The sequence below is a fragment of the Lampetra planeri genome, chromosome 4 (genome assembly GCF_965212315.1).
Source record: "Lampetra planeri chromosome 4, kcLamPlan1.2.h2, whole genome shotgun sequence".
NCBI classification, from domain to species: Eukaryota; Metazoa; Chordata; class Hyperoartia; order Petromyzontiformes; family Petromyzontidae; genus Lampetra; species Lampetra planeri.
In genome coordinates, this window is record NC_136110.1 from 10,362,075 (window position 1) to 10,386,543 (window position 24,469).

A 24,469-nucleotide genomic window follows, 5' to 3' on the forward strand; every position below is an offset into this window, starting at 1 on the left:
ACGGCTCTCCGAACCTCCGAGCGAAGGCTGCGGTAAACCTCCTCATTCTCTGACGTGGGATGCTGTAGGCGATGAGAGTGGGCCTGTCGCTTTTTCTCAATTAACCTGAACACCTCCTCTGTCAGCCAGGGTTTCTGGGGAGGTCTGGACCGCGTACCCAAAGCAGCCATTGCAGCTGCATGAGTCACAGTCTTAAACCTTGCCCATTTACCCTCGACATCAGGTGGAGGGGGGGACGATGCCAACCCCAGCTGCAAGCGATGATGAAATTCTTGCTTGCAACTTTCATCAGCTAACTGAGACCAGGCCACTTTTGGTTTGAATGGGGTCCTGGGTGTACACCCACCACCGGAGTGGAAAAATGGCAGGCGCATCTTACAGATGACTAGTCGATGGTCAGAGGGCAGATCAGCTCCACGGTAGGTCCTGGTGTCAAGGACATGGGCTCGCATCCGCTGGTCCGTCACTATGTAGTCCAGCAGATGTTCTTGCTTGGACCCGGCATGTATCCATGATGTTGTGTGGATGCGCCGATGCCGGAAGAGCGTGTTGGTAATTACAAGCCCATGGGCTGCACAGAAATTTAGCAGCCTCCTACCGTTATTATTGAGCTGATCTGGCCCATGCCTTCCAATCACTCCAGACCAGGTGCCAGCATCATGACCAACTCGGGCATTGAAGTCACCCAACAAGATGACTCTGTCCCGAGTGGCCACTTTAGCCAGCACCTGTGACAGGAGGTCATAGAAAGCGTCTGACTCATCGGCTTTGCCTGCATCCCTCCACGGATGTTCGTCTTCGGTGGGGGCATAAGTAACCATGACCACCACTCCTCGCCTCTGATTGATGGGAAGGCGAGCCCAAAGTATCCTGGGGCTTACAGCTTCCCACACCTCACCGCCACGCTCCCACGCCCCCTTCATTCTTTTGTTCAGAAGAAGAGCCACACCCTGTTGTTTGGCAGTCTCCTGCCCCGAGTAGAGGACTGTCCACCCCTCATGGTGGCAGGATCCAGAACCGGTCCACCGGACCTCCTGAATGCCACAAAGATCCAGGCGGTACCGGTCCAGCTCCCGACAGAGGAGTGGCAGCCTCTCCTCCGCAGTGAGCGTTCGAACATTCCACGTGGCCATCCGCAATGGTTTTTCGTTGTTTCTGGAGGAGCCCCGAGGGTGAAAATTCAATCTCCTGGCTCCGCCAAATGGGGTTTGGCCAGGAGACGTCATAAAAGCCTGACCCCCCGGGGCCTCCGGCACAAGCTTATTAGTTACAGGTTTATGTTTAATTCGTAGTTTAGTGGTGGTTAATTGAAGGTGGAGGGGTTACCAGCCCCTCGCACCCGTCCAGAGCCCCCGTTTAGCCACTGTGGTGGTCACAGACGCCATGAGGGGAGAGGCCAATGGGCATTGGCCCTCCCCCCACAGCACTGCCCACGACAGTGTTGCCCGTCCGGCACCGCGAGGAGGTAGGAGGTTGTTTTGCCGGACACACACAGCCCACACACACACAGCCCACACGTGTGTGTGTGTGGGCTGGGGGTTCTGATGGCACGTGCATATACAGTTGTGCACGTACCGCTGTGCGTGTCTAGATGTCTACATGGTGCTCCAAATGTCTTGTGACCCCCCCCCCTAAAATTAACTAACCCCCTAAATAAATATATTTCCATATTCATTTCTGTTTAAATGTGCCTTACATAAAAATACTTTTTTTAGAGAATTTAAATGGGTGGTGGGGGTCACAAGACATCTAGACCACCGTTTACAATGCTTGGGCATTGGTGATTTGCTTTAGCGTACCGAAGCGCGTCCTAAAAATGGAATTGTTTTCGAAGACTAATTAATTGATTCTAGATTTGAAGCTTTCGTGACTGCAAGGATTCATACTCTTAGGTTTTTTCGGTAAAGTCACGTAGGTAAATAATAATAATAATAAAATATTTTATGATTATTATTTTCATAATAAAATAATAATACAATATTTTATTATATTTTTTTACCTACGTGACTTTACAGAAAAAAACCTAAGAGTACTAATTAATTGCATTGTGATTAGACTGTGCCCGTGCCGCAGCTGCTGATCCTGTGCTTGACTTGCCCTGAAACAACTGCGTCCCTGAAATAATGGTCGTAAGTAGAGGACATAGTAATGTTCGTAAGTCGATAACCTCCCAGCGATGTTCGTAAGTCGGGGAATAGCTCAAGCGCTTTGCTCAAAAAGGTGCAAAGCCCTCCCAACTGCGTGCTGAAGGGACAACGTTACACGTGTGTCGCTTAACTTCTGCCGGAGCTGGAAATTAAGTTAAGATACAGGCATTGTACTTCGAGTCGCAGAGAAGAGCTAATACTGTAGGGTGTTCATTGGTGGTGGCAAAAAGTATATGTAACGCTTTTTGGTGAATGCACTCTCCGCCTAATATTATCCGCAACAGGATGCCCGTAATGTGCATCGCTAATCAATAAACTACGATCACTGTACAGAGGAGGTCGTGGGTTCGATCCCGACCCTGGCGCCTGTTGTATATTTGGAGTTTCCGTGTCTATCTCCACGTGGCCGCGTGGATTTTTTTTCGGGTACTCCGGTTTTCCCCTCTACATTTAGAAGCATCATGCGTTTAGAGTATTTGGCTGCTTACTCTTTGTTTTTTTCGGTAAAGTCACGTAGGTAAAAAAATTAAATAAATTAAATCACGACGTTTCAGAGGCAACACAAGCTTCCGTCTTCAGGTGGAACGGTCACAGCAAAATTATTTTACTGTTTCACATGATATAGACCAGGGGTCCTCAAACTTTTTAAACAGGGGGCCAGTTCACTGTCCCTCAGACCGTTGGAGGGCCGGACTATAGTTAAAAAAAACTATGAACAAATTCCTATGCACACTGCATATATCTTATTTTGAAGTGAAGAAACAAAACGGGAAAAATACAATATTTAAAATGAAGAACAAGTAAAGTTAAATCAACAAACTTGCCAGTATTTCAATGGGAACTATGGGCCTGCTTATGGCTAATGAGATGGTCAATGTCCGGTTCGATATTTGTCACTTCTAGTCGTAACAAGTGATGCAAGTGTGCATCCGTTAGTCTAGATCTGGTTGGAGATTTCAAATGTTTCATTCTGGAAAAAGTCTGTTCACAGACTTGTGCTGCCAAAGATGGTTGCCATTTTGAGTGCATGGTTCCTGAGATGAGGATATGTCTCAGAGGGGAGAGATGCATAGAAATTATGAAGGCTGCTTGACTTGAATGCGTCTTTCAGAGAGTCACAATTCTGCAGTTCAGCCAGTTCCATTTGGTAAATTGTATCCACATTTTCAATGTCAATAGAAAATGGGTTACGGAAAAGCTGTATGTCCTGTTCATGGAGATGAAGCTCTTTAAATCTAAATAGGAACTCCTTTTGCAATTTTTCCAGTGAATCCACACATGTTTTGTTTGGGAATGCAGCCAATGGTTTTTCCGCTAACAGATTTTGAGTTGTGGGGAGATGGCAGAAGTTTTCCTCCTTCACTTGTTTGATGAGGAGGCCTAATTTTACTTCAAATGCTTTGACATGTGATTGCATATCACAGATGAGCTTTCCCTTTCCTTGAAGTTGCACATTGAAACTGTTGAGTAGCTCTGTTACATCTGTCAGAAAGGCAAGGTGCCATTTCCATTCTGCATCATTGAGCTCTGGTACTTCTTTGTTTTTTGAAAGCAGAAAAGCTTTAATCTGTGGAAGTAAGTCATAGAAACGTTTCAAAACTCTCCCTCGACTCAGACTTCTGTGTGGTACAGAACATCTTCATAGTCAACATTTAGCTCAGACAGAAATTCCTGAAATTGTCTGTGGTTTAGTGCATGAGCTCTAATGAAGTTAACACAAGATACCACAATTTTCATAACAGAGTCCCACTTCAGTGATTTACTACACAGCGCTTGATGGTGGATGAGGCAGTGTATGGCTATTGGATGAGAATGGTTATGTTTGTCCATCTCTTGGTTAATGCGAGCAATTACTCCTTTCTTAGACCCCACCATGCTAGGAGCACCATCAGTTGTCACACTGGCTAGTTTAGCCCAGTTCAGCTCCAAACCATTCACAGTTTGGCAAACCTTTTCATAGATATCCTCTCCTGTAGTTGTTCCTTTGATGCTTTGCAGTGCACCAAGCTCTTCTGTGACTTCGAAATAGTCATTCGTCCCACGAATACAAATAAAAAGTTGTGCAGAATTACGAACATCATTGCTTTCGTCGAGTGCCAAGGAAAAATAGGAAAGTTTTTTTGTGGAGTTTTGCAAATGCTGATGCAAATTGTCTCCCATTTCTTCAATCCTCCGTGTAATTGTAGGTCCTGAAAGACTCACTGTACTAAATAAATCGGTCTTCTCTGGACACATCTCTTTGGCAACAGAAAGAAGGCATTCTTTAACAAATTCTCCCTCCACGAATGATCTGCCAGTGCACGTTATTAGCTTGGCAACTTGAAAACTTGCTCGCAGTGATGAAATATTTAGCTGCTTCTGCTTCACAAAAGTATTTTGCTGAGTTGTTAATGTATTTTTCAGTTTTAATATTTTATCTTTTCTCACTTCTCCGACCAAACAATCATATTTATCTTTATGTTGAGTTTCATAGTGTCGACGTAAATTGTATTCTTTGAACACAGACACTATATTCTGGCATATCAGACACACAGCTCTTTCCTTGTACTGCATGAAAAAGTAATCATAAGTTCACTGTTCTTTGAATATCCTACACTCCGAGTCAATTGTTCTCTTTCTTGACATCATTGTTTCCTAGGGAGTCAAAATTGCTATTAGTAAAATACCAATATATATATACAGCGCTACAAAAACAATATACCAGCAATAACTTTGCCCACACAGAGACATACAGACTGCACTGCCCATCAATGCAGTCTGATTGGGGGAACTCCGCTTTTACCCCAGGCTCACACTGGTGCGGGTGCCATTAAAAAGTTAATTACACCTGCAGTTTTGTTCACAGATCGCAGTGGGGTGGGCACAATGAGTGCCCACCGCCGCAGCTCAATCAGTGCTCACCAGCGCAGCCAAATCAGTGCTCGCCACCGCAGCCCAATGAGTGCTCACCAGCGCAGCCCAATTAGTGCTCACCAGCGCAGCCCAATGAGTGCTCACAAGCGCAGCCCAATTAGTGACCATGGGCCGGATAAATGTCCTCAGCGGGCCGCATGTGGCCCGCGGGCCGTAGTTTGAGGACCCCTGATATAGACGGAAGCTTGTGTTGCCTCCGAAACGTCGTGATATAATTTATTTAATAAAAAAAATACCTACGTGACTTTACCGAAAAAACCAAAGAGTATGAATCCTTGCAATCACGAAAACTTCAAATCTAGAATATTTGGCTGCTATACATTTCCACGTGATAAGCCACTTCGTTGAGCTATCATTTATTATGGCCAAGTCGCTTCTGAAAAAGGGCATTGTAGCTCAGTGGCGCTTACCTGGTAAAGTAAAAAATGGTTTAGTTCACATGTAGAGCCGCATGGCTCACAGGGCTATACCTAGTAAATGAAATGAAATGAGGGTTGTTGTTTACTCGCTGTTGTAAAACTTGAATTTCAGGAATCATGTTGGTGACGGCCGCAGTACTGCTGATGAGTGCCTTGTGCTGCACAGGGCAACAAATCAATGTCAACACATTTGATCCGGACTGCATTGACATATTTCCACAGGATGAAATGCACATGTGCCAGTAAGTAGCAATGTAAATTTAGTTGTTTATTTTTAGAATTAACTTTTTTTCATGTTTGCACTTGGCTACATGTATCTTGTGCCACCGGTTGTGGTGCTGGAGTTGCAATTGGAAGGTTCTGGAATCACATCCGAGTTGGGGGTTGACTTGCCACAACATCCCTTTAGGGGGTCAATAAAATATGTTCCATTTTGTGGGAAGTCAGATGATATTGTACATGGATATACTGGCCCCAGTTATAGGAATTTGAAACTTTCATCACAAACTTCGAACAACCAATGGAGATGAGTTCCATCGTATTTCTTGATTGAGCAGTGAAAGTAAAACGAGTAATTGAATCAGCCATTATCAATCCACTGCTGGATGAAGGCCTCTCCAAAGTGCTGCCATCTCCTGAGATTCCACCATGCAACAATCCACTCAGAAGCTGCACAAAAGCTAATTTCGTTGCTCCATCGCATAGGTATTCGTCCTTGTGGATGTACACATGTGAAATTAATATATATTTTTAAAATATCACGTTTATTGAAATATGTTTTTAATTGATTTATTTTTAAAAACATCACGTTTTAATTATATATAGATGTTCATGAAAGTATATTTCACTGTACTATAATTGAAAACCTTTTTTTAAAAGGAAGTGAAGAATTATGGCATGATATTTGTTGCTATCTTTGGTTCTTTATATCTGTTAGTTTTTCAACAAAACATGATTATGGTAATAAACTTATTTGATATGTCCTTAATTGTTGACAACGTATTAAATAATTTTCCAAAATAAATCAATGTTGTACATTTAAGATGAACTTATAAATGCTATGTTTTATTATTGAGGAATATTTTGATAATCGAGGACAGATTAAGTCAACAGGTATTAACCAAGTTCAATAATTAAGCATCTATAAATATGCAGCATTTAAATATGCTGTCGATGATCAAACATTAATAAATATGCTGCATTTAAATATATTGTCTGTTATCACACATATGTTTCAATCAATGGCTTTTGATTAACCATTCATAATTTGGCGATTAGGCTTATCCTGAAAAATATGACGACGCTGATGCAGCAGTTACAGTGCTGAAATGAAAATTAGGTGTTTCTAAGTAAAAATTATGGTCAGGGGTTGACTCCCATCATCCTGCTGGGATTTAAAATGAGTATGTACTACCTTGTGGAAGGTCAACAGTGGTCAGCCCTTAGAGAGGCTGGCCTAGGTCATAAAAGAGTGACATTAGCACTCCTGGCTCCAAGCACCTCCTGAGCTCCTCCCCCATTGCTCACTTGAGCAGAGAGACAAGTTCACTTAACTCGTCCTGGTAAAGTGTTGCACGTGGCTTTCACGTGACCGTGTTCAAATTACCGAATGCTAAAAGCATTGCTTCACGCCCCATATTCCATGCATTGCAGAGGTGGTCTGAAAGTGGACTACCCAGAGGCTGGTGATGTCGCCTGCAGCGTCATTACAAAGTGCTACAACTTCCGCTCCTTGATTACCAACAAGTGGCCGGCTCCTTCCGTTGTCTTTCCTACAGCCACGTTGGTAAGACGTTTCAAGCGTGACGTTTTATTGGTTCTACCCCTGACTATATCGATACAGCCACTTGCTTACAATTTCATTTTTACCAATTTTCAATGAATGCAGCATCAGCTTTCTAGTTACTTTATGTTTAGACTGGTGGCAAGCACTTTGTGTGTAATAAGTGAAACCTTATTTATTTGTTCAGCATCCAAAAACCAATGCAGATCATCGAGCAACGGATGGACATGGTTGGATCTTGCAGTACCCATCATGACACGTGCCGAAGAAAGTTGTACACGCTGCAGCTTGCTAATGTTTTTGCTAGACGTCCTGTAGAGTAGTGAGTTGCAATAATCCAGCCTTGTTGATACTATGCTACACGCCACTGTGTTGGTTATGTCACGAATAGTGGCCGAATGTGTCGTAGAGCACTTATATGAAAATTGCAGGACCTGACTATAGTTTGCACATGGTGATCTAACGACATATTCTGATCGAGTATGGTGCCAAGGCCCTTTAGATGAGTATTCAACTGAATACTGGAGTCTGTGGCCACCACACCTAATCCTCCCACAATTAGTTTGTACCTGAGCCCAAGTGCCAACTAGCAGAACCTCCGATTTTAGTTTCGTGAAAACCACACGAGCGCCACTCATGTGCAATCTTGGAAGTTACCGAGGCTCTCCACATCTTACTTTGACTTCACTACGGAACTTGATGTCATGCGAGACGCACGTTCGAAATAGGAAGGGCCCGAGTACGGCCCCTTGTGGCACGCCAACTAGGCACAGCGTAGGCGATGACTGTTGTTCACCCAGCTGGACGAACTGTAATCGACCATGTAGGTATGACTCAATCTACCTTAGTACCATACCCAATACACCGAACTTTGACCTTAGCCGCCTGATGAGTATCTCATGGTCGATGGTGTTGAAGGCGGCTGAGAGATGGAGACCGATCAAAACTGCAGTGCACCAGTCATCCATGATCTCATAGAGGTCATCAGTGATCTTTAGTAGAGCCGTCTCAGTATTGTGGAACTTCTGGGTACGCCAACGGCAATGGGTTGAATCTGCCCATCGTAGCGACGCGGGGAAGTAACCGTTTCAGACAAAACCGCTCTATGATCTTTGAAATCGTAATCAGGTATGAGATTTGGCGATCATTTTGCGAGGTTACTAAAGCTCAAGCCAACTTTTTTCAAGAGAGGTGTTACCTGTGCCATTTGGAACCGGTCCAGGAAACGGCCGTCGCTGAACTAAATATTTGCTAGGTGGCCAATCAGCGTCGCAAGCACATCCGAGTATGATTTGAGAATCGACGTGTGGATGTAGTCGAGCGGCAAAGTCTTATTTGGCAGCCGTGCGATGAACATCGACACCATCGTCTGAAGTATATATTCTGTGTTGGTGGTAAATGGCAGATCGCTTAACCTGTTGTTTCAAAAGACCCCGGGATGCCTGTGAATGCACATGTAGATATATAAGAAAATAACATTTCAATAGACAATTTCACATTTAAAATTAATTATTGGAAAAGGAAAAAATACAACTTGGTATAACCAGAAAACACATTGCAGAGCTATTTATTATATGCAGCACAATGCAGTAGTGTAAACTTCGATTTTAGCACCAACATTAAATCTAGTTTTCATAGGTGGCCACTGACACGTTCTGACTTTAAACAATTGCAGACCATCCAGTAGCCAGCACAGGATGGTAACCAAGGACGTTGTTTTGAATCAGGGTAAAAGTGGCGTTGTCGTATAAACCCAGGAGGTTATTTTGTGACGTGAAATGTAATCTATTCAGAGTATACCTTGCTAATAAATTAATGGATTCCTTCCAGACAGACCTTGATTGCTCGGCATTCCCAGAATGCATGTGCCAGGTCTTGTACATTTCCAGGTGGACCCTTGGAGCAATCTTGAGAGTAATGTGTGTACGTAAGCTAGGTAAGTCACCGATGAGGGAAGTTCCATGTAGAAGTAGGTATTCGTTTTGTTTTAGAGAGAAAGCTGTAGCTGGACAGATGTGCTTCCACTTTTCAATTCCATTTAACTTTGCACTGTGACTCGTGAACGTTCGGTCTTCTTTGCCTTGTTCAGAAGTCATGAGTGAACAGCGGCAACTTTGTTTCTAAAAGGATAACTAAGCGTGCAGCATTTGGATGTTCACTGGTGAGAGTCGAAACATTTACCTGTTGGATTGCGTGACATAGTTGACGTGAGATTATTACTGTATCTTGAAAATCGAGGGGAAAATTCTGCTTCACTTTTTTGTCAGTTTCTGTTCACATTTTTTACCCAGTCTGACCGGCTTTTCATTCGAAAACTTTCTACCAATTTCCACCTTGAGGTCTTTCTTGTTCCCTGATGAAAATGATTTTAACTTAGTGCACATTCTTTACCTGAGTAATTTTTTTAATTGCACTCTGACTATTGTTCATGTTTTCGTGGCGTGTGAATACCTTTTGTATGCACTTTTACACCAAACTGCAGTCTTGTTGTGCTAAACTTTCAGGTTAGTCCAAGAAAATATAATTACGAGTAGAAAAAAATATACATTTCTAAAGCGCAGTAGCTGTCAGCCAAAATTACAGTGGCATAATAGGTGCACTTAATAAGCACGGATATATTTCATCATCATCTTCAAGTGCTTAAGCAAATCCTGAGATCCGTATGCCTCTTGAGAGGAAAAGGCACTTAACATAGTTTATTCTGTTTATTTATTACAGAGAAGGGGCATAGGATCCTGCTGTCTACAGTAACACTCGTTATTAGCCGATGAAGTTCAGACCAATCACTGTGAACCTCCTGAATCAATATTGTTCACACCCCGAGACCAATATCATTAAACGAAAGATGATGGTGGGCTGGAGCGGTGGTGCAGTGGTTAGCGCACTGACCTATTAAACCGGCAGGCCTGCATTGGATTCCTGGTCATGGTTAACGACAATGGCGAGTGATTTATGAACAAGTTCTGGGCACCCCCACCCCCCCCCAGCAACCACTCCTAACCAACCCAAACTTAACCAGAACAATTCAACACATTCCTCAATTAACACTGCCTTAAAATAAAAATATACATACAGTATAAGACGACGTTTCGGGCAATAGCCCTTCTTCATAGCACACATGCTATGCTAGCACATGTTATGCGATGAAGAAGGGCCATTTCCCGAAACGTCGCCCGTTATATATTTGATTTCTCTTCTGGCAACAGTGTTATTGACGAATGTGCGTTTTTATGTTGTGTTCGTGCACCGCTGACAACACGGCATCACCAGACACTTATCAGAGGCATGTTCAAACAACTGCGATGACAGATAGGAACAGGGATTCCTTATACTGGTAGGAACCTCCTGGTTACACCAGCCCACAGGGGATGATTGTGTCCGTCCGTCGTGCAGGGAGGGGCTGGGTGGGGAGGGGCTGGGTGGGGCTGGGTGGGGAGGGGGAGGGTGGGGCTGGGTGGGGGATGGGAGGGGTGGGGCTGGGTGGGGAGGGGCTGGTCACCCCGTGGTGCCCTTATAAAATTCAACGTTTAACCTACTTACGCCGGCTTGTGCCCGCCCTCATGGTCGGGCATATTTGCGGAATACACCACGCCGCCGTTGACCCTGGCCATTGACCGAGCAACCCAACGTTCCGACCAGCTCCCTCCACAGGAATGTGTTGAAATAGGTCTGTCATTACCATCGTCATCGCGCCGCGGTGGCGAGATGTTAAATCCATCGCTTGGAATGCAGGAGGTCGTGAATTCGATCCCGACCCTGACTCATGTATATTTGGAGTGTGCGTGTTCTCCCCGTGATCACCTGGAATTTTCTCTGGGTCCTCCGGTTTTTCCCTCCACATATAGAAACACGCGTTTAAAGTATTTGGCTTCTATACATTTCCACGTGATAAGCCACTTCGTTGAGCTATCATTTGTGGCCAGGTCACTTCTGAAAACGAGCTATATAGTTCAGTGGGTCTTACCTGGTAAAATAAAAATATAGTTTAATGTTTAAACAAGGCTGTGTGGCAGTACTTCTCAAACGTTTTCATTCCACGTACTTTCGAGCTTGCTCAACTTTCACGGCACATCACACCAAAGAATCAGTGAGACCAGGTGACTGGGTCGGAATGCATTGTAGCTTGAGACAGATTTCACAATCCCTTGCTTATGCTGATCTTATCGAGAGAAGGGAAATCGAGTGGCCCTTACAAATTCCTTGACGACAATGTGTCCAACTGCGTGGCTCCGTGTTTGTGAGTAAATGTGTGTCCGTGTCTCCATGTGTGTGTGTCTGCGTGTGTCCCCGAGTGTGGGGAACGGTGGTATAGTGGTCAGCGCTACGCTGCGCTATGAACCTGGCGACCCGAGTTTGATTCCCGCTCACGGCCAACATCAGTGACGATTATCTGAACCGGTCCTGGGCCTCCCCTAGGTCGACTCAGCCTCAAATGAGTACCTAGTGCGATGTGTAACCATCATCACTAGGGAGAAAAAGGCGGCCGCGCGTGGTGTTGGCCACCCAACCCCCTCGTGTGCCGTGCCGGTCTTCATAGGTGCTCGCTAACAGCACTTGCCCCTACAGTCTGTTAAGGCTATACGGGGGATCTTTATCTTTGTCCCCGAGTGTGTTGCTGTGTGTCTCTGCGTGTATTTGCCCAACTGCGCATGTACGGCCTAGAGAGTGGAGAGGGCCCCATGATCAATGGGGAGGGGAGGGCAGGAGTTTGGGTGGGGGTCCTTGATGTTCTCTACCTCTACTATAATAAAATAAGTAATATTTATAAATACTTTTTTTTAAAACACGCTTTAATGAAATGTACCATACGAGTAATGGCAGAACTCCACGGCTCCAGGATGTGGCCGCAAAGCTTGCCATAGCGTAAGGGTGCCGTGGCGATTTACAGCCAACGTGAGTTGAGCGTGGACAATTAGACCCAAGCCGAAACATAACATATAAAAAAGAATGTTTAAAAATATATATTTTTAATGATAGAATATAGTATCGTCATCAGTATGACATAAGTATACCAAGTTTGCAGTCGATACCACGTTGGGAAGTGGGTTAAAATTGAGTTACAAGATTTGAGGATATGAGGACAACAACAGAGTGAGGTTAATAGAAAGCGTGTAAAAATAATGTTAAAAAATATTTTTATTTTATTTTTAATGATAGAATATAGTATTGTCATCAGTATGACATAAGTATATCAAGTTTGCAGTCGATACCACATTGGGAAGTGGGTTAAAATTGAGTTACAATATTTGACGGATACGACAACGACAACAACAGACAGCGTGAGTTAAATAAAAGCGTGTAAGAAAAAAAAACGCAGCAGTCCTGGGGCTTTGTAACGGCTCAGCCGGTCCATCAGTGTCCCCCCCCCTTCACTAATCGGTACTGACCTGCACAATGAAGTACTATATGGTCAAACAATTCCCATGACCATATTGGTGTGGGAAGGTCTTAATCCCGCATTGAATAAGATTATGTCTGTAAAACACATTCCTGTGGAGGGAGCTGGTAGGAACGTTGGGTTGCTCGGTCAATGGCCAGGGTCAACGGCGGCGTGGTGTATTCCGCAAATATGCCCGACTGTGAGGGCGGCCACAAGCCGGCGTGAGTAGGTTAAACGTTGAGTTTTATAAGGGCACCACGGGGTGACCAGCCCCTCCCCACCCAGCCCCAACCCTCCCACTCTCCCCACCCAGCCCCTCCCCACCCAGCCCCACCCCTACCACCCAGCCCCTCCCCACCCAGCCCCACCCAGCCCCTCCCCACCCTCCACACCGAGCCCCTCCCTCCCCACCCAGCCCCTCCCTGCACGACGGACGGACACAATCATCCCCTGTGGGCTGGTGTAACCAGGAGGTTCCTACCAGTATAAGGAATCCCTGTTCCTATCTGCCATCGCAGTTGTTTGAACATGCCTCTGATAAGTGTCTGGTGATGCCGTGTTGTCAGCGGTGCCTGAACACAACATAAAAACGCACATTCGTCAATAACACTGTTGCCAGAAGAGAAATCAAATATATAACGGGCGACGTTTCGGGAAATGGCCCTTCTTCATCGCATAGCATGTGCTAGCATAGCATGTGTGCTATGAAGGAAGGGCTATTGCCCGAAACGTCGTTTTATACAGTATGTATATTTTTATTTTAAGGTAGTGTTAATTGAGGAATGTGTTGAATTTTTCTGGTTAGGTCAGGAGGTTACTACCAGTAAAACTATGCGGTACCATTAGTATTATCTCATTCTATTGTCCCCCCCCCCACCCTAATCGATGCAATTACTCCGTGGACGGATTCCCATGATGGAATTAATTAGTGCCGTGTGAGTGCACCGATGCCATTATCTATTCTGTCCTGAAAATTAATAACATTTTCACCTGGACTTTGCTTATGTAATGTAATCTGTACATGTACAGTACTTGTACATTTGAATGCCCGCTGATGTTGACGCAATTCTTTGTTTTATTAAATGAATGAACAGCTACTGTACTGTCTTTTACATTGTATAACATTTACGGAATTTAAACATTTAGTTTTATGTTGGTGGTACTTTTATTACGAGTTTTCGCCTTTTAAGCATTGCAATTTTGTTGCATTAAAACTATCTATGACAACAGAGCTAAAGATATCGAGGTAGTAGAAGAACATAAAAAATAAAGTTGAGCAAATGTGACCGAGTGACAGCAGCGTCGGTCACACTCCGCACCTCCGATTAGCACGTTTTAGCTATGTACGGTGCGAAAGAAGTTCAACATACGTGCATTTTCTTAGATTTGTTTTGATGGCGACCTAAAACGAGGGGACCACAATGCACTTCTGTAGGAAGTGCATTGTGACTGCTCTTTGCATAATCCACTAATGGATACATGTTCTTTACACATTTTGGTGTCTCATTTGAAACATATATGGTTTTCCAGCCTGCAGTATTATTCTGATACTATGGGTGTTTATTTTTATCATCATTTACAGATTGGATTATAGGCTGACAACAACTTTTCTATTGTGGTGCTGTGTACGGCAATACCGAATTACAAACAGTAGAGGGCGATCTGGTATTAAAATTGTGGCTTGATTTGGCGCTTTCGTGACTGCAGGAATTACTCTTTGGTTCTTTCGGTAAAGTTACGTGAATTTACCGAAAAAACCAAAGAGTAATTAAAATTGTGACTTTAATGCTACCACGAGTGCATTTGTCAATCTGTCACTTTCATATCCTGCATTAGCGGGTGGAACACATTGAAATGTATTCGTAAATATGTTTTTAAATATTAGATCTTGGTCATACATGCTTACATTTATACATATTTTTCATGCACACATGCATATGCTGCTTTTCAGCTACATATAGTGTGCCAATTTCATCCTTGATTAATAGCCACCTATTCTTTGAGGTTATTCATTGTGGGCATAGACGAGAATTCGTGTAATTAATTGAGAAAAATTGTTGATGGAATCTCAAATATTTTTTCTTTTTTTAAAATCTCATCTTACAAAAATTTGGATTTTTTGGGGCCAGATGGTGTATAAATGACGATTTTAAAATGTCGAATTCTACTCTATTTTCATTTTATGTGGGAATGTTATGCGTGTTTGGCCGCTCTAGCTCCTCTTGATGATTTGTTATTCTTCCTGCGTATTATTTAATATAAATAGGCGTTACTGTACAGCGTCTGGAGATGCGTCCAGTATTAAGAATGCAATATAAATGTCAATTTTTTTTTTATATATATAACTGTTAGTGTTAGTTAATATCGCAGGCTATTTTCAAACCTCCGTAAACGTTGGTTCTGTTTTTCCATTAAAAACAACCCCACACCGTCCCCGTCCCCCCTTAAAAATAAAGTTGTCACCTATAACTTAGCTCCAATTCACAAAGGTCCCTTAGCCAGTTGCAATACCCACACATGCATTGACTTTCATCGTCCACGAGAGGGCAACCACTCCCCATTGTCTTCCAGCACAACGGGCATTCATCACGTAGACCAACTGTGCCAGTTCGTTAATTCATCTATGATGCATTGCACTCCCTTCAGCATACGTGACATGGTTGGAGATAACAAATGATATTCTTGGTTCTTTCGGTAATGTCACGTAGAAGGGAAACAATAAAATAATAAACGTCGTGAGAATTTTATTGCTTTATATTTTAATTATTTTATTGTTTCCCTTCTACATGACTTTACCGAAAGAACCAAGAATATGAATCCCTGCAGTCACGAAAGCTTTAAATCAAAATATAACAAATTATGTTTATTTTCTTAAAAGTGCAGAATCCCGTTTTGCAGAGTATTAGGGGAGAAGTCTGCCTTTATGTCCGTTGATACGTCTACTTTAGTTTCTGTTCCATTATGCAGTTGTGTAAACTTCAATTTTTACAACAACATTACATTTGGTTTTCATAGATGGTAACCGACACACTCCGACTAGAAATAATTGAAGACCATCCGCTGCCCAGCACAGGATGGTGACCATGGATGTTTATTTTTGTTTATCAGAGTAAAAGTGGTATTGTCATGTCTACCCAGGAGGGCATCTTGTGATGTGAAGGATCATCCCTGAAGAATATGGCTTGCTAAGAAATTAATGATTCTTTTACAGGTAGGACCTAATTGCTGGGCATTCTCAGAATGTGTACATTTGTAGGTGAACACTTGGAGCAATCTTGAGAGTATTGTGTGGTACATGAGCTACAGTAGATAAGTCGCCCATCAGGCAAGTCCCTTGTGGGAATCGGTATTAGTTCTGTTTCAGAGAGAAAGCTGTGGCTGGCCAGATTTGCTTCCACTTTTCAATTCCATTTAACTTTGCGTTGTGACTCAGGAGCGTTTGGTCTTCTTGTCATTCTTTGCCTTCGGAAGTAATGAGTGAATAAGGACAACTTTGTTGCTGAAAGGGTAACTAAACATGCAGCATTTGGATCTTCACTGGGGAGAGTTGAAACATTTACCTGCTGAATGGCGTGACATGAGATTATAATTATCTTGAAAATTTGTGGAATCCCGTTTTGCACTGTGTTAGGGGAGAAATCTGCTTTCATGTCTGTGCCATGTTTTTGTTGGTTTTCTCTTCTGATATCTTTCCTAGTCTGACCGGTTCTTCATTCCACAAGATTTTGTCTGTTATAAGTCACACGCACTGTATCTGGTTTCATGCATTTTTTCTGGAGGTAAAAAAAAATCACTCATGATCATGCAGCAGTTACGACATAATTACAAACATCTGTCTTGAAAATAATCATTAGCCCTGCTCTATCTGATGTTGGATAAAGACATCCCAAAGTCGTCAACATCTCTAATCGTTCAATAATGCAACAATCTCGGACCTGCGCATGATGTGATATTATTACTCCATAGCAGTGGTCATCCTTTTGGCCATGGCCCCTCCTCTGACTGCTACTGCATCGTTAGACTCGTCCATCGTCAGAATTGATTGCAACCAATGACAAGTCAGTGCCTCCTTACTCACGTGTGCATTAGCTGATGCTCATGTTTGTTGGCAGTCTTGAGCCCCTGTTGACAATCCCACATTCTATACTCTTTGGTTCTTTCGGTAAAGTCACGTGGGTATATAATAACATAAAATAAAAATAAATCACGATGTTTCGATTGCAACACAAGCAATCATCATCAGGTGGGAAAACCATCATGGTTTGTTCATGAAGCCATCCAGATATATAAACATAGACATAACTTCAACCGAGAAGATGGATACAAATTGAGCAATCATTGGAAGGATGTTATTAACCAAGTAAAACCCTAACTGCTTTGTATTGGTTGTCGTCTATCATATCTGCCGGGTACTACTACACCACAAAGCGCTCGCCCTCCCCCTACTCCACACCTTCACCCCTCCCTCTCTCCACTTCCTCCTCCCCCTTTCTGACCTATATAACCTCTTACCACGACAACTCTCTCTCCCACTTCAGCAAAAAAAAATATTGCTGTGGTTTTCCCACCTGATGATGATTGCTTGTGTTGCAATCGAAACGTCGTGATTTATATGTTATTTTATGTTATTTTATACCCACGTGACTTTACCGAAAGAACCAAAGAGTATGGATCCCTGCAGTCACGAAAACTTCAAATCTAGTTTAATTCCACATTCTCCTAATGGGGGCCAGTCTACCCAAAGGATGATCATCGTCAACTTGCGTCAAAGTGATACACATTTTAAATTCCCCAATGGATGATGGGTTGAGTTGATCTCCAAGAGTAGAATCAGATTGCGAATGGACTCATTTACCACGTTTCCACACGACCGAATTTAGCAAATGAAAACACTTGCATCGTCTTACAAACTACACACAACAGGCACATTGCGCACACACACACACGTGGGCCGATGTGTATTTCGTTCACCGTTTTAGCCACATTCCTGTGATTTGCGAATAAGTTCACAGTCTTGATGCAGCGTCCCTTTGCCTTTAAGTGTGCTTTGTGTACAGTAGATGGTGTGGTTTCATTGCACGGAGCTGCAGGTTGACCTGTTTGACAATTGGGGGACATTTATGGAATCCCGTGGAATGTTATTTTAGCCTCTGTTGTGATGAGTCATCTCGAGGGCGGGGGAGGTTATTTCACTGTGGAATATGCACATGTACTGTAATGCCGATATGCATGCATCAAATGCAGTGTTCAAAGGAAAGCTAAATATTCAGTCAGGTTACGTTGTCAAAAAACTTTGGTGTAATTTGTTTTAGTTTTTTTTCATATTTAATCACATATTTCAGTAGTTTTATTATTGTCGGAATTGAAATGTGTTTTTTTGTCCGTAGCTTTGTAATAGAATCGCTCTTGCTGCTTAGCTTCGTTAATGGCCCTTTTTTCTGCACCATTTTTGGGCCAGGGCTGCCGAGTTTGTAATTCAAGACAATTTTTCTTCGACGGGCTTGGGGCTAAATTGTGATAAAGGGCTTGATATCTTTTGTGAGCCTTGAACATTAAAGTGGACTTGAGCGATTTCTTCATCAAACTTAATTGCATGAAGCTGGGAAAATATCAGATCCGTGCAATACTTTTCCATAATCACCATTGCGTCGAGGCGCTTGTTTTAATTAAACAGGCGTATGCTTGGAGCAGACAGTTATGCAATACAAGGGCAAAATTATGTTCTGCATTAAGGAGAGGAAAAAAAATCACAGTCTGGATTGCTCATTGCTGGAATTTAAAATCAGTCAGTGCACGGATCTAAATTGAAGAGACTTACTAAAGTAATGCCAAGAGTTCTAACGAGAAAAATTGAGATGATGAGAAGATATGTACGAGAGGTTTTCCTTGGTACAGGAATACGTTTCTTGGCGATGGTTTTATCGCTTTATGTTAAGTAGAGATCTAAATGGACACAAGGAGCCATTACTTATTCCATGACATGTTACATACTCTCATTTGGTAAACTGTGCTGGAATAGTTTGGGCTAGATACGTTTTCCAGTTGTGGATAGGAAATGGAACCCTTTTATGGATGCAATGTCCCTGTTCTTAACCTTTGGTGCTTTTGGATTTTAATACTCAAAGTATTACTCGGCAATTGTTACAGTATCGTGTATTTCCACTGCCATCAAATAATGTTTGTAAAGCAAGTATCAACGTAGAGCATTCTGCCTGCTGTGTAGTGGACTTTATAAAGACCACGTGGTGTTGTCGTTTTAGGGAGCAGACCCATTTGTTTTCGCCTGAAACACGACATTTCATCGCCATAATTTCATCTCCATGAGTCATGTTTTAAATCGCTGTAACTTAACGCCAGTAATACTTTACGATCGCCCATTTGGCAATGTATTTACTTAATTGGTAGTGGATTCATAGTGCGTGGAGGATTAGGGAAATCTAATTTGTGTGTTGGCGATACCACTGAAAAATTGTAGTCCACGTTTGATTCGTACTGCAGACTGACATTTGAGATGATATTTTGACTAGATGGACCTGGTGTCACATACTCTTGGGTTTTTTCGGTAAAGTCACGTAGGTAAAAATAAATAATAAAATAATAAAATAATAGAAATACCCACTGCCCACTTCAGCATTTGTTTCTTGCTGTGGTTGTCCCACCTGATGATGGACGCTTGTGTTGCGCCCGAAACGTGATTTATTATTTTATTTCTATTATTTTATTTATTATTTTTATTCTTTATTTTTACCTCCGTGACTTTACCGAAAAAACCTAAGAGTATGAATCCTTGCAGTCACGAAAGCTTCAAATCCTGGCGTCACATACCTGTAAATCAGTATTTCCATTGCATAGGTCTGTCTCTCAATATGATGAGGAATATTGACTTATTACAGAGTGGTAGTTGTTTTATTGCCTTTGGGAGGGGGGGGTGATAGGCAAAGTCGACCTCGGATGCAGACTATGAACGTCACTTTTTTTTCTTCATACAGATGATTAATTACTTTGAATAATTGTGAGGTTGAAATATGTGAATTTTCGGGTCCTACTATTTGACTGTCCTGTTAGGCCAACTACCAAATCGCTGTCTATGGTGCTGACGTTAGGAAAAACCGCCACTTTTTTCAAATTTTCTTGCTTTGGATTTCACACCTGATAATGATTGCTTGTGTTGCAGTCGAAACGTCGTGAGAATTGTTATTGTTTTATATTAATATTATTTTATTATTTCCCTTCTACGTGACTTTACCGAAAGAACCAAGAATATGTCCTGTTAGGACTCTATGGTATTTGAACTGCCCTAGGAACCCGGTGACCCAAGTTAAATTCCCATCCATGGCTAACAGCGGTGGTGAGGGATATCTGAACCAATTCTGGGCTAGATTGACTCTGTCTCAAGTGAGATATTAGGGAGACAAAGGTGGCCAGCCATAATGCTGGCCGCATATGCCATGTAAGCCTTAATAGGTGCTCGCTAACAGCACTTACCCCAACAGTCTATGTGGGCTTTTAGGGAGTTCTTGAAAAATAATGTCAGAATCAAAATCTTTATTTAGACCGGAAGAATCCGATGAGCGATAAAGCTCTTCTTCACAGATGTCCAGTATGGGCAGATCAGCAAGTTACAACAGCTAACAATACAAAAAAAATTATAGGAGTGCAAAATAGAGAAAATGGTAAGCAAGTCGGTGTAAATAAAAAATATATATAATTTTTTTTTGGGCATAAGCTGGATTTATCAAGATTGAGAAATGCAGCAAAACCAACAAAACAGTTTCAGAACACACCAAGATAACACATTCCCTCAATAAAATGGCACACTAAAATTGCACTATAGATACACAGGTAACGATCATAGTTACAAATCACGTTTATCAAATATATATATTTGCCAACAGCTGCACTTTATTATATATGTCTGGAACCAAAAAAAAGTTGCGCAGAAACTCCCCTCCCCGTCCTCCCTACGTGCAGCGAAAAACATTCTTAAACCGCTTTCCGTGCTCGCCTCTCGGTTTGAGCCCCTCGCGCGCTCAGCTCAGCTGACTGAGCGTTGCCTCGCGCACACGCCGAGCAGCAGTGCGGTTACATGTCACGAGCTGTCACCGGACCAGCTCCTGCCAGAAGGAGTCCCAGCCGTGTCTGGTACAAGCCCGAGAATACCGCTTGGCTATTAACGCCGAACACCGCCGGCGCCCTGGCTTGTGCTTGTCAAGCTTTTTGAGAAAATGAAGGGATGCCTCGGCATGCCGTGTCCTACCTGTGTAATGAGCAGCGTGCAGTCACACACTGCTACTGCTGCTTCTGTCCTCGCAGCACAAAACCCTTTAACCCTTTCCCTTAAAATGTCCCGGTGATTTTGATATTATCTTCACTTTGTCCGCTCCTATGGCTGCGACTGTTCGTGCAACATTTTTACTCATTTTCAAGCTGTGCTTATGGATCTGCTTTTGCATTGGCCCTCTTCGGTGTGCTTTTTTAAAATTTCGATTAGGTATTGCAGCGCTCTCCTTCGGAGGAAACGCAGGTGGAAAAGACTGCAGAATATGAATCATAATTAGTTACTTTCGGGTTAGACCATGCATGTAGGTTTATATGTTTTTATTCTTTGGGTTTTTTGGTAAAGTCACGTAGAACAAAAACAATTACGAAAAAACTACGACGTTTCGATCGCAACACAAGCAATCGTCATCAGGGGAAAAAAAGAGGGGGGAAGCTGCTGAGGCAGGCTGTTTTAAAGGTTTGAAATGGGTGTAGCCCAAGGGTCATAAACGAAGTGGGCAGGGCTAGTGATGTTAAAGTAAGAAATTAGCATGTCAATGTAAGGTCGCAGCGCCGCCGCCACATCGAGGACATGAGCAACGGCGGCTGTGTTAGTGTGAGACATTTAACCTGATAATGTAAAATCAGAGAGTCGAAAATAACTACTGACATCGGAAGGTGGGATGGAAACATCACAGCCAGTGACGTTTCGATCGCAACACAAGCATTCGTCATTGCGTCGTCGTTTTTTTTGTTCTACGTTAATTTAACCGGAAAACCCAAAGAATATGAATTCCTGCAGTCACGAAAGCTTTAAGTCAAGATTTATATGTTTTGTTACTAGAACGCTCCACCAGCTGACAGAGCCAACGTTATAGTTCAAAATCGGCATTACACCTACACAATCTAATGCAAAAGGAACGAATTACGAATCATAATTTTGGTATGAAATTACAGCAGACGATGTATTTGAATGAAACACGAACTTGTAAATTTTAGGAGAGCGATTGAAAGTGGGCTGGGAACGAAATGCACTTGATGATGAAAAGCATCATCCTAATATGTGTGGTGGTCAAACCAAATGTTTCATTCTCAGAAATGAAGCTGCAAGAAATTGAAATACCAAATTGACTGTGATAGGGTTTTATTTTTCTGTGAGCATTCATTGACTGGGCTGAGGCCATCAACACCAACTCCACTCTTTGCATACAGGGTAAGAGGCTAATATTGATGCACTTAAAATTCATGCAATTTTCCTCTTTGTTTTAATGTAACATTAACTTGTAATTAATATTGTGCGTTTTTGTATAAATATTATTATTTGTATAAATATTATTTTTATTTTCACCTACGTGACTTTACCCAAAGAACCAAAGAGTGCATTGCGTGTTTCTTCAATGTTCACGAGCTGGTGGTGAATGCAACGCTGCGTACACAATACAGCAACTCCTGTGCATTTCGTTGGAATTAGTAACAAATTCTAATTTTCTTTTTTATTAGCGGCAATGTTACGTTATCTTTTCTTTGCTTTTCTCTTTTGGCACTCCTTGTAATCGTTTTAAAGTTCGGTCGTGAGCAGGTTGTGTTCGGGGTATCTTGTTCTTTTGTTTAACATTTCGCTAATGTGCCTTTCCCCCTGTGCTCGTAATGTACTCGGCAGAACTGCTCCTTCGGCTGCTCGGTGTAATGTTCAAGCAAGCAGCAAAAGAGAACGTTTAACGGTGTTAAAACATTCCATGGAAACACACGCTCGTGCTTGTTGAAATAGAGTCGGCCACGCTACATTATGCTGTACTAATATGTTTGCTCTCGGCATTTGTAAGTACCCTGCTAAATAGTAATAGCAGTATCAGGAGAAATCAAAAGTTGCCAGCGGGAGCTCTAGCTCCCATTGCTCATTCGTTTCATTTGAAATAAAAATACCAATAGACGCATCATGCAACGTGTAGACTTTGGGAGTAAATAACATTTTCTGGATTAACAAATTTCAAGTGGCCACCTTGCAGTGCCACAACTTCAAGGTAACTAAACAAGTGGGTGAATTGAAATATTTGCAATAGTTTCATGTGGATCATTAATACATTGTGCGCGTTGTATAATGATGGAGGAGGAGGCCAAGTTATCCACGAGGGAAGCTGTGTAGAGATCTCTGGAGTGGAGGCCCTTCTGCAAACAGTGGACAGAGCAAGGGATTGAAGGGCAGCTCTTATGTAGAGGATGGCCACGATCACGTGGTATTTGCAGCACCACTGGCTCAGGACTGCCAATGGAAATCAGCACTGCTGCCTCATTCTAACGTGGTGATAAGTTAACTTTTAGTCCCATTTAGCAGTCCTCCAGAAATGCACGTAATTCAAAGTGTGAGGAAAGTTTTAACAACACGTTACAACAGTGCGCTGCGTAACTTCAAATCCACGAATCACTTAATGTTCTGTACAAATCTCTTAAATGTCTTGCCCATAATAACATAGCATAAGGACTAAAGGTACGGTCTCCCTATGGTTGGCGCTTTGATGCAAAGGATCTGTGACCCCCTCATAAACACACGTGGTTTTCATTATCTGCCCTCGCGTCTTTAAGCCCTTCACCGCGCTACTGCGGTGTTCTTTGCACTTACCAACTGCTTCCTTGTGGTTAACGGACTGCAGCGTTCTCTGCGGTTCTGTTTTAACAAGGTACTTTTCTCTCCCCCACCCTCCTCTCGGTCTTATCTCCAGACATGACCTGTTCTTTTTCTCTGGCCTGGCTCTTGCGGCCCGCTTTAACATTTCAAATACCAGTTTTGTTGTAATTTCTCATCTTCTTTGGCCTTTTTTACATTTTGTGCATATGAAGATTTTATAACATTGGGTCAGAAATGGAATTTTTGGGATGAATCAAAAATGCATGAAGTGTGCAGAATTTTAGGTGACCATATTAACTTGCCAAATGCTGCTCGAAGAATTTGCCATTTTTGTGGAATTCCTATCGGATTCAAATGGAGAAACCTGAAATGTTTCCCCTTTGCTGCAACGGTGGAGAAATACTTTATTATTAATATGCAAATGGTGTAGTATATAATTCATTTAAACTTCATTACATTTAAAGCATTTATCTAAAACAGCATGTGATTGATGTTTTAGTGGGTCATGATGAAACGTACTTGCCTGTCTTTGAATCAACAGTTGAACTGATTTTTTTTTACCAATTATCTTTCATTTTAATTAGCTTATTATCACAGCAAAGTGGACATCTAAAGCAAACATTACTGAGTTACAGGCAATTAACACAATTGATTAAATGTGAGATTCGATGTCTTTATCTCATCGTTCCGTGGCAGTTTATTGTCATCTGTATTGCCACGGGAGGTTCTACAGCATGAATGTGTACGGTTTACGGACTTCGTAAGCTGCTATTTAGGGGTCTCCCCAAGGCCGCACTTTGCTTGAGTTGGTGCGAGACCCTGCACTTGATTACATCGTTGCACAAGTAATTGGATGGTATACGTTTGGGCGGCGGCTCAAACTGTCTTGAGTTCAATTAATTAGACGTTTAATTTACACACCGGATATTAAAGCCATAATTGACA

General features: G+C 42.5%; 1 protein-coding gene across 3 annotated transcripts in view; it reads left to right on the plus strand.

The window, feature by feature from the left end:
- PEBP4 (phosphatidylethanolamine binding protein 4) overlaps positions 1 to 24,469 on the plus strand; it is a 273,341-nt gene that overhangs the window by 2,437 nt on the left and 246,435 nt on the right. For all 3 annotated transcript variants that reach the window (XM_078593236.1, XM_078593237.1, XM_078593238.1), the window contains exons 2-3: positions 5,592 to 5,721; positions 7,133 to 7,265. In XM_078593236.1, coding sequence (XP_078449362.1) covers positions 5,597 to 5,721; positions 7,133 to 7,265 — 258 coding nt within the window. In that variant the 5' untranslated portion in view covers positions 5,592 to 5,596. The remainder of the gene's footprint in view (positions 1 to 5,591; positions 5,722 to 7,132; positions 7,266 to 24,469) is intronic.